This window comes from Diadema setosum, chromosome 17 (assembly GCF_964275005.1).
Source record: "Diadema setosum chromosome 17, eeDiaSeto1, whole genome shotgun sequence".
NCBI lineage: Eukaryota > Metazoa > Echinodermata > Echinoidea > Diadematoida > Diadematidae > Diadema > Diadema setosum.
The window spans coordinates 5,163,261-5,181,827 of NC_092701.1; the positions used below are offsets into that span (position 1 = coordinate 5,163,261).

At 38.2% G+C, this 18,567-nt stretch overlaps 1 protein-coding gene and 1 long non-coding RNA gene across 2 annotated transcripts in view; both read right to left on the reverse strand.

The window, feature by feature from the left end:
- Window positions 1-456, reverse strand: part of LOC140241115 (MAM and LDL-receptor class A domain-containing protein 1-like) — a 41,362-nt gene extending 40,906 nt beyond the window's left edge. The window contains exon 1 of the mRNA XM_072320883.1: window positions 307-456. Coding sequence (XP_072176984.1) covers window positions 307-456 — 150 coding nt within the window. The remainder of the gene's footprint in view (window positions 1-306) is intronic.
- Window positions 457-540: 84 nt separating this feature from the next.
- LOC140240964 (uncharacterized) lies at window positions 541-6,625 on the reverse strand. The gene is made up of 3 exons (XR_011902049.1): window positions 6,523-6,625; window positions 3,982-4,125; window positions 541-584 (listed from the first exon to the last, which is right to left on the reverse strand). It is a non-coding gene; the product is annotated as an uncharacterized lncRNA (long non-coding RNA).
- Window positions 6,626-18,567: the final 11,942 nt, after the last annotated feature.

Genomic DNA, 18,567 nt, shown 5'->3' on the forward strand with positions numbered 1-18,567 from the left:
GAGGGTTGCCCTAAAAATCAGCAGTGTCCGGCTGTCGCCTGTCGACTGTCGATGCCCGGCCGAAATTAGCTTGAAACTCGCCGCCCGGGCGCCGAAAAGGCTAATTTTGGTGATTGTGACCTTTTAGCCTATCAGCTGAGTACCAAACCTCATCCTCATGCAATCCGCATGTCATTCGTGTCCTAATTAAGATCCATGGTAATGTTATTTAGCAGCCCCCCCCCCCCCCCACACACACACACATTGCATGGTAGAGTAGAGTCAATGTGTTAATTAAAACATGGTACACGTATGGAGAATTCAAACCTTAAAGTCCTGTGCGCACGCCGCCACTTCCACCTCGTATTGGATCCACTGTTCTGCCAACGACGGGTCATCAGTGATGTCTGGCGCCCTCATCAGGTTGTAGTAGCGATCGTCCGAAGGCGTGTACTGAAACACTTTCAGCGTCCCCATGTCAGCCCCGAAGATGTAGTACCAGAAGGTAAACTTGCAGCCACGGGCCGCTTGATTCCATTTGGGACTGCGGAGGATCGCGGTGTCACCTTTAGTCGTTTCGGTGTCGTCCACGTAATAGTAATGACCTGCCAATTGATATTTTACCCCACAAAGACATCGTTTAAAGAACAAGTTTATTGTTATTTAATACTTATAATGATAATGATTAACAATGAAGACGATGACGATATAATAACGATGATGTTGCAATCTGCTGATAAAGAGAAGTATAACAATTGGTAAAATCAATATTGAAAATAACATAGATAATAAGAACATTTATGCATTATGCAGGAATAATGCGGATATAATCACCATTGGGCTGTCGCTAGAATAGATATGTCTAGCCATGTCTAGGAGGTCAATGTGAATATCACTAGCACACCTGTTTACTCGGTACAGTATATGGTTCAGTATGGTTCAGTATCGTTCATAAGTCGTTCGTAAGTTTACGAACAGCTGTATGAAGAAGGGCCCTGGTCTGTTGTACCACCAGAATCCTTCGACCTACAATGATGAAATGATGAACATTTTCATGAGGGCATCAGTAAATCTGGCGGTAGGGTTTTGAGGGAGACGTCGTTTGCCAGAAAGTTAGCATTTAATGATACTCGAGAGAACGAAAGCGCAGAAAGTCATTGAAGACGTCGCCTTAAGTTATCAGTTCAGGTGTATCAGTTCCACCTTTGATGTTTTGCCTTCTCCAGTAAATCTTAAGGGATCGTATATTTTTGGTTGAGACCTAATTTCAGGTTTCTAACATTTTTTGGTGAGATGATGAGAAACCTTTATAAATGAAACATGAAAGAGCATGCAATTCTATAAGGAATTCAGCGTTTATTTGATGAAAATTGGTTTTGAAATGGCTGAGATATCAACAAAAAAAAAAGAGCGATTGTAATAAAATGTGGGACCCAAACTTTATTACGATCGCTTTGTTTTACTTTGTTTTTGGATGTTTCAGTCATTCCAAACCCGATTTTCATCAAATAAACTTTGAATTCCTCTTAAAATGGTATGCTCTGTACTATATCATAAGTGTTTTCTCGGTATCTCGCAAAAAGTTAAAAGCCCAATTTTCATCTCCACCAATACTGTGCCATCCCTTTAAGAGGTGGGGCGTTGTGGAGGACAGTGGATGTAGGGTTTGCAATAAGGCGAAGGGCTCGGTAGAGCCAATTTTATCAGCATGTGGCGGTTAAATTATTACAGGCCTATACATGGAGGCACAACCAGGTGTTGAAGGAGATGGCGGGAGTGGCGAGGATGACAGTGGAGGCGAGAAGGAAGAATGGGCCTCCTAGAGTGAGGGGAATCCGGTTTGTGAAGGCCGAAACAGTGGTGATCCCTGGTGTGCTGCTGACGACCCATTGGTAGTGGCGGAATTAACATCTTTCTGTTATTTTTATCCTTGAATGAATCATCCAACTGAATTTAATGAAATATTGTCCACATTTTTGTGTCTGCACGATGGCAATGTCTGGTGACGCAATCGGGACCGGAGTCGCGAAAGTAAGTCTTGAGACAATCGCGTTTGCGATTTTCGCCTTTCCATATGCAATATTTATTATATTCACATTCAATGTGCAATTCCGCTAATATTACACTGGCAAGGCAGACTAGGGTTTCCTAGTGTGTTTCATAAAAGGGTATCTACAAATGAACATTAGCAACAATTTACACTCAATTTACACAATCGTTTTTGACTAATTGGGTGGGACTCAAAGTAGTTGCCGATCTAATTTGAAAATCGATTCTGTAGTGATTATTTACTTAAGTACAAGGAGTAAAGTACAATGAGTAGAATATACCACTTACCATTTGTAAATACCTCTATGATTGTCTATAGAAAGTACTCAAATTGCTTAACAGAAGTGTTCGGAGAATAAAACTAATCTTGTTGCAAGTTTCAATTTACACATACTCAAACGCAAGTGCAGAAATGACCTTCATTTATTTCGTATTACTTTTTTAATGTTATGCTGTAATTGCATTTTGTTGGAAACAAAAATTGAAAAAAAAATGACATACCAAAATACACAACACACACACACGCACACACGCAGACACGTGCACACGCATTATACTTTAAAACATTCTCTAATTAAACGACCCTTCTCGACCAGCTCTAAATTCCTAAATTGCACTCAGTACGAACAGAGCACATCATGCAGTACAACCGATGAGACCAATACCTTATATTCGCTACAGTTCTTGTTGCAGTTATTTGCATTGTTCTTCCCTTTTCATTTAAATTTAAATTGAAGAGACCCCCTCCCCCCCCCCAAAAAAAAAAAAAAATTAATGTGAAGATTTAGATTTAAAAAAGTAACAACGAAGCATTATAAGTGGTTCGAGAGGTCGAACTTTAAATTGACAGATAAGGGATTCTGACAATTAACCGAAGTCCAAAGATGAAGGGGGTATTTAATCTCAAAATAAACACGTTTTGATTCAGGGCCAGAAACAGTCGGGGAACTAAATGAAAAAGAGGGCTGCGAGGGGCATTCATGAACAAACGAAGTTATCGGGAAATGTTGAGTCGAATCAGGGAATATGAATCGGCTACCATGACTATTACAGATTGAAACAACGGTGATTCAAAGCTATTGACATTTTAGATTGAAACCCGCACATCGTGAAATTGATTTGAAGATTGCAGTCTAGAGAACATAATGAAGAAAAAGAATAAATTGACGACAAAGTCTAACTCATAATGAATGAACGTTTTCATCCTTGCAAATGTATGGCTGGTGACAAGAAAAAAAATCATTTTGTTTTCTATTTTTTGTTTCCATTTGACCGAGTTTTGTGAGAGAATTCCCGTCGTATCATAAGTTCATGTTAGCGTGTATCAATACAGCCATCATAACACTTTACAAAGAATACATGCAGTCGTAGCTTTTTGGGGAAAATTTGAACTTACATTGCTTTTTGGACAGCGAAGGAGAGCAGGTCTGAGAAATTCTTTATTGCAAACAAGATTACATCCTCACAGTCAAACAAACAAAGTAAACTGTGACTGCTACAAAAACACACCATGCAAGTTACATCTTATTTTGCAAGCTATCTCCGCATGCACGACGTGGACAAGGACATTCAGAGACAAACTTTAACTCTTTAAACTTCGACCATCACTTTCCTATAGGATCAAAAATATACCCTTGAAATTAAAGCGCGGAACTATGGGGTTCATCCCACTAGACCGACACCCACGAGTCATACAGCCCATGAGTTCTGCATTTAAACCAGGTTCATGAGTCAAACAGCTCACGAGTCAAACAGCCCACGAATTCGACAGATACAAGACCTTGTTGGCTTAGTGTCGAACTAATGGGCTGTATGACTTGTGAGCTGCATAATTCATGGGCAGATGACTTGTGAGCTGTATGACTCGTGGGCTGTATGACTCGTAGGCTGAATGACTTGTGGGTGTCGATCTCGTGACGTGAACCCGAATTATGATGACCACTTCTATCTTACCCTTGAGGCTGTTCAGTGTATGATCAGCCAAAGGTCCGTTGAAATCGTCCGGTGCGCTGCCGTCATACAGGGTCCAGTTAAATGTGTCCGCTTTCGTCTCCTGCCACCACTGACACAGGTCGGTCTCGTAGTCACATGTCCCCGCTGTACAGTACGTGCAAGAAAATGAAAACGCGTGTATTCAAATAATCGGACAGGATGCATTTTCACCGCTACACCCCCCCCCCTACAAAGCAAAGCAAAAGGTAAAAATTCAAAATAATGGGCCTGCGATTGGCAATCTTGCAATGAAATGATAACAAAAACAACTCTGTTTGAGAAAAAAAAAACCCCGGAAATCACATAACGTCCTCTTACTCTTACATTTCATTTATTTCCAGATTGGGCCAGGCGATCATGATATCGCCTCACAACACTTCAAATCGTTTCTACATTACAAAACAAAAACAAACCCCCCCCCCCCAAAAAAAAAAAAAATAGACATGGAAGTTTGTGTCAGTTTGGGAACAAATGAATTGAACTTTTCCTGACTTATAGTTATGATATTTTGATGGTTGAAATGGAAAGTTTTGATAAACGAAGGATATAATTGTACCTTTTCTTGAAACGGAATTTGAAGGTAGATTTGCATACTATCTTGGAGTCTTGGTAATTTGTATAGACCATGACGTCATCACTTGATTTAATTGCTTTGCCTACCTAATTGTGATCGGTATACGACTAATCCCTGAATACATGCATGACTTCACAAATTTATAACATTATCGATATTTTTAAGTTTAGTCGATTGTTAAAGAAAAACCCATTATTGTCCTGTTGGTTCGATGTTTACATGTATTTTCAAACTCTTACTAGTACATGCTGAGGATTTCGTTCAAAACCACCATCTCCTGTATAACCTATTCAGTCTCCGTGCATTTTGAATATCTGTAGGGTCTATATTATTGAATATTTCCTTTGACAATATTGTGTGTAAGTACTGAGGTACTGTAGATAAGAGATAATTTTTTACCCTTTGAACATCTTGAATAAATGATGCCCCTTTTTAACGAATTTAATGTGTGTAATGATTGGACTCGGCAACTTAATACTGGGATAACAATACCCCTCTTACGTTTGGGCAGCAATGACGACACGGCCCTAATGCAAAGCAACTGAGCATCGATGAGGTTGTTCGCATGGTTAAAAACCCACTGGTTATTGCTACATTTTATACCACTGTATGATAATCCTTATCTTCAATTCAAATCATTATAACTTATGGATAACTAATTAACATTTTCTAATGTCGCTGGCACCATACATTATTATATTGCTCTCTCTCTTTCTCTCTCTCTCTCTCTCTCTCTCTCTCCCCACATACGCACAACTAATTAATTTTCCTTACAAGCGAAGTCAAGAAGACGTTAGCGAAGGACAAAATTACAACAACAACAACAACAACAACAACAAAAACCCACTATTGAAGGGAAATGCCACAGACTGTCCCCTTTTGGGTAGACCTTTAATGCCTCAGTTTCTATTAACCAGTGCAGGACCTCATCTTATTTAAAGCTGCCATTTTTGCAGTCCTGCCAGTAGGGCTGCGACGTTGTTATTCATGATGATGTGTGAAATCTTCTCTCCAGTCGTGATTTAACCAAATGCTTTCAACAAGCTTTAAAATAATGGCGTCGTCATGGATGTGATCTTCTTGACACGTACATTTGAAGATTTCATCGCAGCAGAAGTCTAGCATTATTTTTGTGCCCAGACATAAATTTAATGATGACACAGCCGGTACCTAAAACTGTCATAGCAACTTTAATGAAAGCAGAGAGACCTCTTCTTTCCTTTTCCCTTTCTTGTATCCTATCTCTACGCAAGTCACCCCTTCCTCCTATTTTTCCGATATGTATTATGTAGGAGGGTTGCGTGCAAATCAGGCTATGCTCAAGGCAAATCAGGCTATGCTCAAGCTGTAGCCCTTTAGTATAAATCATTGTATAGATCTTAATTACGTTTTGCTTTAAAATGCAAAGACAATGGAAAAGAATACTTTGGTAACGAATTATGTCTATGAAAATACAATGTACAAGATGTATGTCATCAACAATGTATGTCTACATGTACATGTATGTGCATGTACAGTGATGATACAGGAACCAATCAAAATCAAATCAAATCAAATCAAAACAAATTAGCAGCTAGAAGAGATGCGCGTTAGAAAAGCCATCACTGCTAAATCATGTACAACCAACGAATACACCTGTTTGGTCATGTTGGTGCAAATGATGTGTTAGTTCTTTAACAGATATAAACTGTAGACGGTGTGCTGTTTAAAATGGCATCAAGACGAGTTGATGAGAGGCTTGTGAGGTGTTGAGGATATCACATAAGTCACTTCACGCGATATTAAGATTTTGTACAACAAAAATTGAATTATCATCCCCTTCTTTAAAGTTTCCGTTTAAACAGTTTTACTTGTTTGATTCTTCATTTGAAATCACGTTTTAACAGATGTGTGGCAATTCACTTTCATTGCGGACAATCTGAACTTACGACAAGATGACTCGTCTTCGCCTTCCGGACAGTCCTCCCTGAAGTCGCACTCGTTCTCGTCATCTATACTCGTTCCGTCGCTGCACTGATATGCTAGACCTGATGGACAGGGAACACAAGGATGATCAATTCTTGGGCGGCTGTAGTTGAATTTTCAAATGTCGCAAATATTCATAGTTGGAGTCAAAAGCATCTTCTTTGGTGAAATAACTCATCAACTATCACGAAAAGTTTCAATTGTAATTAGAACAATCAGAAGTACAAGAATAATGGTAGAGAAGGTTCATTATCTAATGATTTATTCATGAATCAATACAAGTAGAATTACTGCCTATACTGTCACACTCTTTATGTGCCATGGTGGAAACCCCCTGTGTGCGAGTGTGCCACATTATTCTGAGACACCAACGTAGTCATGCGTTGAGAAATCAATCTGTGTTTGTTTGTTTTTTCAAATCAATATAACTTTTATAAATTTCTGTTAAATTGTGATGAGAATCTGCGAAAATGATTTTCTATTTTCAATTTTCTGTTCTTTTTTTAAATAAAACACTTACTGTCATTATTCACTACTGTCTTTTTTCTTTAAAGATAGATGAAATCCAGGTTAAATAAACCCATGTTACAAAAAGTTTTGCACAAACATCTATTCTTACCCGAGTATACATGAAGAAACAGCACAGTTGCCAGAAGCAAACTCCTATTCCTCAACACAGACATCTTGAAATTGAGATGCTTAATCCCATGCGTTCAGATACTGTCCCGAGAAACGATCCTTTATTGTCGGAGTCGAGTATTTCTCTCTCAAAGGTAAGGAAATGAGCTGACTCTCACATGCAAATGAATTCAGTGATTTTTTTCGTGAGTCAGGGCTCGTTTAGATTTGTGCTAGCAGCACACCAGTACTGCTTGGTACAATAACTAACCTCCCAACAACGATACGAAGATAAAATGATTAGCTAAAGATCGAGTTCAGTTTCAAAGTTCGACAAGCAGACAAGGGCGCAGGAAAGTTAAGATTAAGATAGGAGCTGTGCTAGTTATCACATTTTTAAACGCATTTATCAAAGATCAAGAACGTTGTATAAATGTTTGCAAATATTCTGAATTGATAAATATTTAAAGCAAAGATGCCAAAATACACAGAAAGAAGACACACTGAAATATACACATTTATATTACGTATCCAATACAATATCTTGACGTCGGGAATACACCTACACTAATACACTCAAACACACACACACACACACACACGCACACACACAAACACGTGATTTTATATGACCGTGCATCACAAAACCAACAAAAAGTCTGATTTTGTGTGAGGACTGAAAATAAGTGAAATAGGCCAATCTGGCAAATCATGAGTTTTTCATATTTTCTGAAAGAGCAAGTCGTCTTCTACATTATACGAAAGTTTGGGATCATAAAACAAACAGGAAATTGTGCTTTCAGCAGTTTTTCTCCTACACTTTTTTCCCCGTAGAATAGTGTGATCAGGTATGTCTTATAGTGTCCCCTTTTCATTTCTTCAAAACCCTGTATGGTTGAGGGGTCTAGATATCGCGCACGAAAATTTGAAATGCTCTTATAATAGAAGTTATTCCATAATTGTACCTGAATTTCTCAATGAATATCACGAAAATGCAGAAAAATCACCTCCCAGAATCTCCTGATGATACGATGACGGAGTAGTGCGCTGTCGCCGTTTGTATGTCGGACTTTTTTTTAATGCGTTCACCTTCTCGGGGTATGTAAAGATCGCGCAGCTGCCCTATGTAGTTTCATGCGTGAAAGTGTCTGCCCCTCTCTGCGGCTCTAGCGTGCTTCGGCTTTCGTAGAATATTATCAACGATCGATCGAACAAATTACGAATTCTATCGGCTACGATCATACGAACGAGACAAGCGAGACGACACGTCTAGGCTACAACATCCTTACAAAAAGATTTTAAGCTAAGGTAGGTAAATTATAACGTAAAAAATTGGAAATTTAGTGAAAAATTTGTTCCAAAAAATTGGAAATTTAGTGAAAAATTTGTTTGAAATCAAAATTTCTTACCTGCTTTCTTCTCATGTTTAGCGGTTGTCAGGTATTTCTATTCCATGGGCGTATCGGCAAATTTTGCGCTTAGTCCTACGCGTAATGTTGCTTGCTATACGCAGTTACGCTATGCGCGATCATTAAGTCCCTGCGCGAGACCTAGTACCCTTACTATACATAATAGTATTATACATACTGAACTGTACTGTACTGTATACTCCGTACTGTCAACTCCAGTAACTGTAGAAAGGATGATGCTTCTGCTTTGAAAGTTGACATTAATCATGGACAGATTGTTTTGATAAACTAGTGTGCTCAATTTCAGCTAAATCTGATAATCTCTTCATTGCTGTTGCTCCGATAGTTTACATCCTGCTTTTTGTCCAATTCATCGCACAGGGTTTGGTAAAGATCAAACGCTTGAATAGACTTTATACTCCAGAACCTCTTTTCTTAGTTCACACTTTTCCGGAGGATGTGTTTTCTTTCCAATATTTAAATAAGTTACGAGAGTCCATTTGAATTGAGTTATATACTTCGTTTTGAAGCTTAAATTCTGCTCTTTCAGAATCTGCTATTAATTAAAAATCCATATCTGGCGACTTTTTGTTGGTTTGTTGGCTATTTCATGGGATCCGCGTATTGGCAGTATTAGTAATATGGAAGGACACGATAGAGAAATGCATTGATTGTCAATAGAAATTTATCCAAATTCCACAGGGACATTAACAAGTGGTTGTTTGATTTTTTTTTTTAATTAGGAATTTTGATAAACATGTATTGGCAATTTAAATCATTTCTCTATCTTGTCATTCCTAGTATGTTTATGTATGTACATATATTATATATATATATATAAGTAACAAAGCTGCAACAAAGTTCATGCTGTATTCACCAACGGTTTATTTCTTCACACAAATTTTCGAGCGTCTCGCCGCCCTTTCTCAAGTGTTGATACTAGCCATGTCTACACCTATCCAAAAACTTGTAGTTATACTAACTATGAGCGCAAAAATGCGTTCCCCTAACCACGACAAAACTTCGATGCCGTTCACACCTACATGCAGTTAGCAAAACCTCGAGGTAAAGATAACTACGATAGAAAATAAAGGGCGCCTAGTTTGCACATAGGGTTGCGCACTATTGTGGAAAAAACTGAGCGTCGTGGTTAACAAAACTCCGTTCACATCTGACATAGTTTAAGCGCGCTGCCACAGCGCGCTTAAACTACGCGCTTAAACCACGACAACACCCTAAGGAATCTTGTGGTGTTGTCGTGGTGTCTTCGCCTTAAGGTTTTGTCGTGGTTTTCTAAACTACATGCGTCTACATCTACGCTAACTTGGAGTTTAGTGCCTCGTAGTTTACAAAACCTCGAGGTTTAGAAAACCTTAAGGTAAAGGGGCCTAGGTGTGAACCTCACTACTGAGAGAACAATAACAAAATTAAGCCATAACAATATATTGCAACCGTGTTACCAAGGATGCGCGCTTTAACGCATCAATGCTAGGCATCCTAACACCCAGCGCGCATCCTGGCAACAGTGGCGAGACGCTCGAAAATTTGTGTGAAGAAATAAACCGTTGGTGAATACAGCATGAACTTTGTTGCAGCTTTGCTACTTATCTTTTTATCTTGCCAACACGTGGACTACCTTATCAACATATATATATATATATATATATATATATATATATATATATATATATATATATATATGTATGTATAACATAAAATAGCTCCTTTATGTACGTACACATTGTATATTTGTATGTGTGTGTGTGTGTGACGATTAAGACAAAGCGAGATGCATGTATTGATAGTAATTTACTCATTGAGTAAAAGAATTTTAGGTTCATTCTTTGTAAGAGCCATGCATGCGGTTCAAACTTGAAGTATATCTACCTTTTCGTTATGTTCGTCAAGCTGTCCCTTTGAGTAATACGACATTTCTTTGCTTGGTTGGAATTTCATGTGGCTTACATTTCAAAAAAGCAGTATTGGAAGCATGTATTTTGTGAAACTGATGGATTTCGTAAACTTAGTGTATGTCATGTAATTTGCAAAAGGAGGTTATCATTTAAAAACATACAAAATGCGGCATCTTTATCCTTTATATATACAGACCTTCCAGGAAATGGCATAATCCCATATTCCACGAAAGAAAAAAAAAGAAAGACAATCAGTTTATAAATCAGTCAAAAATACTCCTGCATAGTAAATTGATATGCCCTTTCAAAATGTTATTCTATGCAGACGATAAATAATATGAATTTCTAAAAGGTCTCATTCACTCAGAACTATCTGAATATTCCTTATCAGCAGGTTGAGTGCATGACCTTAATACTTCAGCAGTGATTGCTTGTGTTCAATTTAATTTTATATTGGAGTGCAGACGGCATTAACATAAAACGGGCCATCATCCATTTCTTCTCATCTTTCTCTTAACTTTTTTTTTCTTCAAATCTTCTACATCATTCTCATTCTGTAATCCAGGTGATAAGTTGTGTGAACAAATAGGCAAATCTTTTCCGGAAGCAGTCAAACCTCTTCTTTCCTTCTTCCCTTTCTTCCATCCTACTCTACGCAAGTCACTCATCCCTTTTTTTTTCTCCTGTGTATGTTTTATGCAAATTTGTAAGGGCTGCAAGCAAATGAAGCTACCCTTAAACTTTAGCCCGTCTGTATTATTCGTTGTTCCGTATATACACTTTGGTTATACAGCATTGTGTAAACAAGGAATGCTATACTATTAAAACAGTGTGTACCATGCAGAATCCAATAAATGAAACTCGAATCAAATCAAAATTTGTTATGCAAATTCCGCGGTACCTTTCGGTTTTTTTTTCCCCTTGCACCGCTAATCCATCCTCTAACTCCCTTTCTGCCTATTGACCGATTCTGTGACGCGCTATGTGTATTTTTAGCATGGGCGCAGCCATAGTGGGTGTATCAGCCGACCCCCCCCCCCCCCCCCTCCGCACTCCCCCACCCCTCTCCCTACACTAGCACGCGCGCAGAATGAAAAACTGCTTTAGCCAATAGGCGTCTCGTACTGAGTGCGCGAATGCTTGCTTAGTGCGCGAACCTTTGTTACAAGTGCGTGTAAACATGTTGCCCCTGGGTGGGGGAGAGCAGGGGGGGTCGGCTGATACACCCACTATGGCTGCGCCCTGTGCCGTAAAATGTCTGCTGCCCTCAACGAACCCGAATCGGTCAATATTCTTCTGTTATCTTCTTTTACTTTGGTCCTTCTTTTCCCTTTGTCATTTTCGTTCTTCCTCCTAACCTTTTGCCACTTGCCCTCTTTCCTCCTTCTTGGATCCATCGTATTCTCTTAGTTCCTCGATACCATTATCGTATACTTTAGGTCTTTTTGATCACATCTATGAACATATTTATAGAAGTCAGCAAAACGATTTGTCTTTTGACGCTATACGTATAATGCTTATCCTTATCCCAACACATCCTGGTATTCCATGACAGGGCCACTCAATAACGTAATATCATCAAGTCACAGGTGTTGTTTTTATGCGGGGAGAAACATATTTACAGAGCATCATAACTAATCCTTTGGACTTTTCCTTTTAAGATGTTCTTTTTTTAAAATATATTTTGCAAGCTAATCAACCGTCCTCGTTTCTTGCAATCCTGTGCATGTCGTTAATGTACCTACATCAAACATACGCGTGACTGTCCCAGGGTCGGTGATAATTGAAAGACTATCTTTATGTCTACTAATTATCTGGGTACAAACTTGACCCTTGTGACGTGAGGTATAAGGGAGATTGCATCATTCTTTAAAGGAGTCCTCCGGATGATTTTCAGATTTTTACATTTGAATAACTATAAATCAAGTATACTGAGGACAGTTTTTCAGAATTTATGATAATTGGGATGAAGAATAGGAATATTTTCAAAATTTAGAACCAACTGCAATGAACAAGGATGATGACATGGCAGAGTCACCATAAGAATGCATGAGTTGGGGCTCAAGGAAGCAGAACAAAAGAAGAAGGCATGCATAGATTATACACAGGTGAACTCGCAAGCAAGTGGTATTGTAATGGAATTACACTGCTGCATTTCTGAAATATGTGAGCCTCCTATGTCATCATCCTTGTTCAGTGTAATTTGTTTAAGGTTTTTCAGAGCGTTGTTTCTCTGCTCAAGAACCACTATAAATTCCACAAACCTATACATGGAGTTGTCAATTTATGTACTACGTGATGTGCAATTATGAAAATCGTCTGGAATGCCCCTTTAAATTATCACATTGCGCCCTGGGTCGAAGACCAGATATTGCGATGGATAATCGCAGTTCCATCAAACCAAATTTAGCTCCTGCAAGTGTCCTTACATTAACGAATTAATAGAGCGGAGCAAGCAAATAACAAATAAAGAAAAATTTGAAACACCAAAGAAAGAGAAAACAAGAATAACATGATAAGCTTATATATCCTTCAATAATGCATTAGCATGTATAATTATCCTTTAAGATAAAAATAATACGAAAAGACCAATTTAAATAATAAGACACAATCATGAACGATTAGCCAAAAAAAAAAAAAATCGTTCTCTTGTATCTTTTAATTTCCTATAAGAAATACAAAGTGGGAAACTATAGGGGAAACATAAATTTTTCTGTCAACTCCAACTTCAAATGACTCAGGCATTAAGTCGCAAAGGTGATGAAATGGTCAGAATGTCTTTATGTAATTCTTTTAATTTAGGAATATAAGAATTAATGAGCCAAATTTAAGAATTGAATATCACTTTTGAAGTTCTTAATCTGAAATAACATTCCTATAGAAATTCTCTATCATTTTTGTTAATATTGCTTCTTCCCTAACGTCATTTGAATTTGGATTTGACACAGGATTCTTCATTCAACCCCTTTTATTTTGCCTTTCTTTGCAAATTAATTTGTGTTTCTTATTGTGTGAAATTCATCTTTTGCTATTTGGAATAGCACATACGCATGAATGACAGCTTGTCTATTTTTGCAATACTTTTTGCTTTTGTGCTTTGGAAGAGAAAAACGAATGTGTTCACTCATGTGTGAAGTTTCCCTTTCCATTGACCTAACAGGTAGAAAGCATATGAAATTACCATAGTCAAATATTCTGTGAGAAATAATGAACTATAAAAGTGTATAGCCTTAAGGTACAGCGTGACCAAGGTGAAAGCTAATCTAAAGCTAAAGACCTCGTGTGCTGTATAGACTATCAAAGTTAGCAATTCCAACTCTTTACTCTGTATATTCCGCATAACAAAAATTTAATATACGCAATTAACATGATTTTATGAATCAAGGAACTCAATGAACACGCAATTGTAAAAAAAAAAAAAAAAAAAAAATCAATGTGAATGAAATTTTGAATATTTCTGTAATTCAGGCATATAACCTTCAAACCTACACTTATAGTGTGATACAGCTTTAGGATTCAAACTACAGAAACAGGCGAACATGTCAAGGCTGTGAACACGCGAGCAAAATTTTGTTTGTTTGTCTGTTCTTTTGTTTGTTTTCTGCACCTTAAATTCTAACTCCTTTACAGCTCCCTTCCATAGCACGTCAGACTGTCAGATTTGCCGATTCTAAAGGTTTTAAATTGAACACTGTAATTTATCTCATAACAACATAGTCATAAAGGGCGGTGAGTTGGCTCAGTCGATAGCGCGTCTGCCTCACGATCACGCGGCCCGGGTTTGAACCCGAGTCTGGACTGAGCAATGTTGTGTGTAAACATACCGTCCCCTCTAGCAAGAGGCAAAACACTCTGTGCCTCGGATAGGACATAAAATGGAGGTCCCGTGTAAGAGAGAGTCACAGCTCATGCACGTAAAAGATCCCGCTTCATTCATTCATCGCAAAGAGCAGGGTGTCTAACCCGGTGAAGTGGTCCCACCCCACATCCAACTGGACCCCATGGAAGACCAGCTTAGTGTAGCTGAATATGGGCTATCCAGCCATCTTCACAGATGGAAAATGAACAACAACAACAACAATAAATCAATATTAGAGAAACACTGGTTCAACAATGCATAAACCTCTTCTTTCAACCACATGCTAGACGATACTGAAAAAAAAAAAACCCGAAATACATATTAAATGTTCCCGATATTTACATCAAACACACAGACGGAGGAAGACGGATGGTGATCACCTATTATTATCTACAATGTATATTTATTTGTTTTTGCTGTTAAGTTTGATAAACAACTCAATCCATGATGATCCGTTTTGTTCAGATACAAACCTATTAATAGGTTGCCATTGTTGCTGATGCACGTTTCCTTACATTTACGAAAGCAACAGAGCGGAGCAAGCAAATAAAAAATACCTTGGAATACAATAGTAAAAGAGAACATGAATAACATGAACACAATGATAATCTTATCTATCCTTCAATAATTATATTATATTGGATGGCTATGAATGGGATACCAGGGAATATTGCACGAGTTAGGGCCAATATTGCACGAATCGAAGATGAGTGCAATATTGGCCCTAACAAGTGCAATATTCCCTGGTATTCCATGAATCAAGGCCATCCAATATAATTATTATCATCTATACAATCAAGTAGAGCAAGCATTTGTAAACTGCACAAAATTACTTGGCTTCTACTCGTCTTTGAAGATAACTCGGCAGTCACATTCCAGCGCTGAAAAGAGGAAGCCCCTAAAACTGCGTACATGAAACAAACAACTAGCAAGATGCTTGCGCGCTGGTGAATTGTAACAAAAACGCTTAAGCGCTCGCGCAATAGAGACAGTATACAAATATTGACTGCTCATGAGGATGATGGTGGAAATTATCATTCCCAAGGGGCTTTTCATAACGACCCTTCTATCACCCCGAGGCGTAAGCCGAGGGGTGATAGAAGGGTCGGTATGAAAAGCACCGAGGGAGTGATAATTTCCATCACCATCCGAATACAGAGCAGTTAATATTTGTTTTATATACCTCATCGTTTAAGACTAGGTCTAGCACAACTAATAACTAGCTATGTCAAGATCTAGGGCTAGTCAAATGCGAAGTAAATTCTAGGCCATTTTGGCAGCGATCGCTTGCGTGGTTTTCGTATATTTCGTACAGACCCTACCCAGTACTCACGCGGCCTTCTGCGAGCTCCTGCATAAATCTTGGCAGATTACAGCAATACAGTATGTTATTAGCCAGCTTCCCGTCGCTCGTGTTTTAATTCGATATTTCCAACATGTTGAGATTTGCTTCGGGATCCTAAGAAATCCTAAAGACAAAGTGTACGATCTTTGATTTAACTCGCTTCAAATCACGGAGGAGCACTCGATCGCCATGCCATGTTGAAACATGCCTGCTGTGCGCTAGTGTGATGATTGTGCATGTGTTGTATACGATGCGCGTAGTGAACGTCCTTGGAGGGGTTGCGGACACCGCGCGCAAAATCTAGTGTACTTGTTATGTGTACAAAAGTCGCGGAGGGTTTACGAATTCTATCACGAGGGTTTTGACTATCACGAGGGTTTTGCCTTTCTATCACGAGGGTTTTGCCTTTCTATCACTTACATGAAAACCCTAAGGCAAGATAGACGGGACTACACCTTGTCACATGATATACTTTTGACCAATCAGTGAAAAGAATCTTACTTATGAGGTATATAAAATTGAATATGGCATGATCTTGAACGGCAAGTAACAACGGTAGCCTATGGGGAATTAATACGTTGGCCTATGCGTTTCGTTCAATATGCTCTGATATTGAACGGTAAAAATTGAGCGGACTACAATACGCGTTTTTAATGCGCCGCTAAAACGTCCTATATAGATGATAATGTAGCATATTAATGAGAAGCTGATAAGGTATGTGAACATGAAGGCTAACGCCCATCGAAGGTACTCAGAAACAATTCGACCGTATGGTTGAGAAATAGAGACAGACCGAGAAAATAACAAAAAAGCCTTGAAATACCAAAGAAGGAGAAAACATTACAGGTACTTAAATTAAGTAAAAGCATTAAACAAAGCACTACAAAATGTATAACAAGATAACCTTATCTATCTTTCAAAGATTCATTCGCATATTATTCCTAAGCTGATAAGCTGAGTGAACCTTGAAGCTAATGGCCATCGAACCTGCTCATAAACAATTTAATCGTATGGTTGACGACAAATATAGACATTATATACACGTAGGTATATAAACACACCTAGTAATGTATATGTGACCCTGCATCACAAAACCAACAAGAAGTCGCCAAAAATGGATTTTCAGTCAAGGACAAATTCTTAAAAAGCAGACTCTAAGCTTCAAATGATGTATAACTCAATAAGCCAGTTCGGATTTAGCTCATGGGCACATTGGTCCGAATGACCTTTCCTTTTTCTCAGTCGGTTAGGGGCACTTCAATCGTTTTAGAGCGACATAATGCGTAAGCTTTACATAACAATTTATGGAATTCATTGATCCTGTTCAAACAAAGAATGAACATGCGTCGACCAGATGACCAGAATGATCCGTGAATTAACACTTGGAAAAGCATCCATTTCGTTATTTTGCATTGAATGTATTGACGATCTCTTTCTATTTGCCAAATACCACTTTTGCTGCCAGGTGGATGTGCTGGCAAGCAGCATTTATAAGTATTCATGAATAATCATTACATTACAGATGCTTATCCCAGTGAAATTAAAAACCAACATGCCTGTTGGTCCGCATGACCTTGTTTCTGCTTATGCGCAAAGTGGAACTCCGAACTGGCTTATTCAAATGGACTCCCCTAACCTGTCGAAGTATTGGAAAGAAAGCACACACTCTGGAAAAGTGTGAGCGGAGAAAAGAGGCTCTGAAGTAGAGGGTCTATTTAAGCGTTTAGTCATTACCAAGCCGTGCTAGCCGTGCAATCAAAGGGACAATATATGGGATGTAACCCACCGGAGCAACAACAATGAAGGGATTATTAAATTGAAGGGGTGGTACAGTATTGGTGGAGATGAGAATTGGTCTTTTAACTTTTTGTGAGATACCAAGAAAACACTTATGATATAGTACAGAGCATACCAATTTAAGAGGAATTCAAAGTTTATTTGGTGAAAATCGTGTTTGGAATGACTAAAACACCCAAAAACAAAGTCAAAATAAGTGATTGTAATAGTGTGGGTCCCACACTTTATTAGAATCACTCTTTTTTGGATATCTCAGCCATTTCAAAACCAATTTTCATCAAATAAACATTGAATTCTTCATAGAGTTACATGCTCTTTCATATTTCATGAGGTTTTTCATTATTTCACCATAAAATGTTAGAAACCTGAAATTAGGTCTCAACCAAAACCGTACGATCCCTTTAAGATGAAATTGAGGATGATCTATTAAAGGGAAGGTAAACCCAAAAAGCAATGTGGATTGAGTGAAAGCAGCAACATTAGTAGAACACATCAGTGAAAGTTTGAGGAAAATCGGACAATCGATGCAAAAGTTATGAATTTTTAAAGTTTTGGTGTTGAAACGGCTGGATGAGGAGACTACTAGAGGATATGACGTATGAGTAGACAACAATACAAAGAAAATATAAAGGAAATTCAACAAAAATTCACTTTTCTAGAATTATGAAAGAGCAATGGACCAACCTCTTTCAAAAAGCAGGGGGAATAATTGCTACCCCTAACATATGTCAATATCAAGTTGATGGAATTTGTAATTTTCATGAAAAATGGATTTTTGCAGAACTTTTTTTTTTATATTTTCTTGGTATTGTTGTCCACTCATACGTCATAACCTCTAGTAGTCTCCTCGTCCAGCGGTTCCAACACCAAAACTTTAAAAATTCATAACTTTTGCATCGATTGTCCGATTTTCTTCAAACTTTCACTGATGTGTTCTACTAATGTTGCTGCTTTCACTCAATCCACATTGCTCTTGGGGTTTATCTTCCCTTTAACACATTCTGCCCATGATTAATGCCAACTTTCAAAGCAGTAGAGTTATCCTTTCAAAAGTTATTAGACTTGAA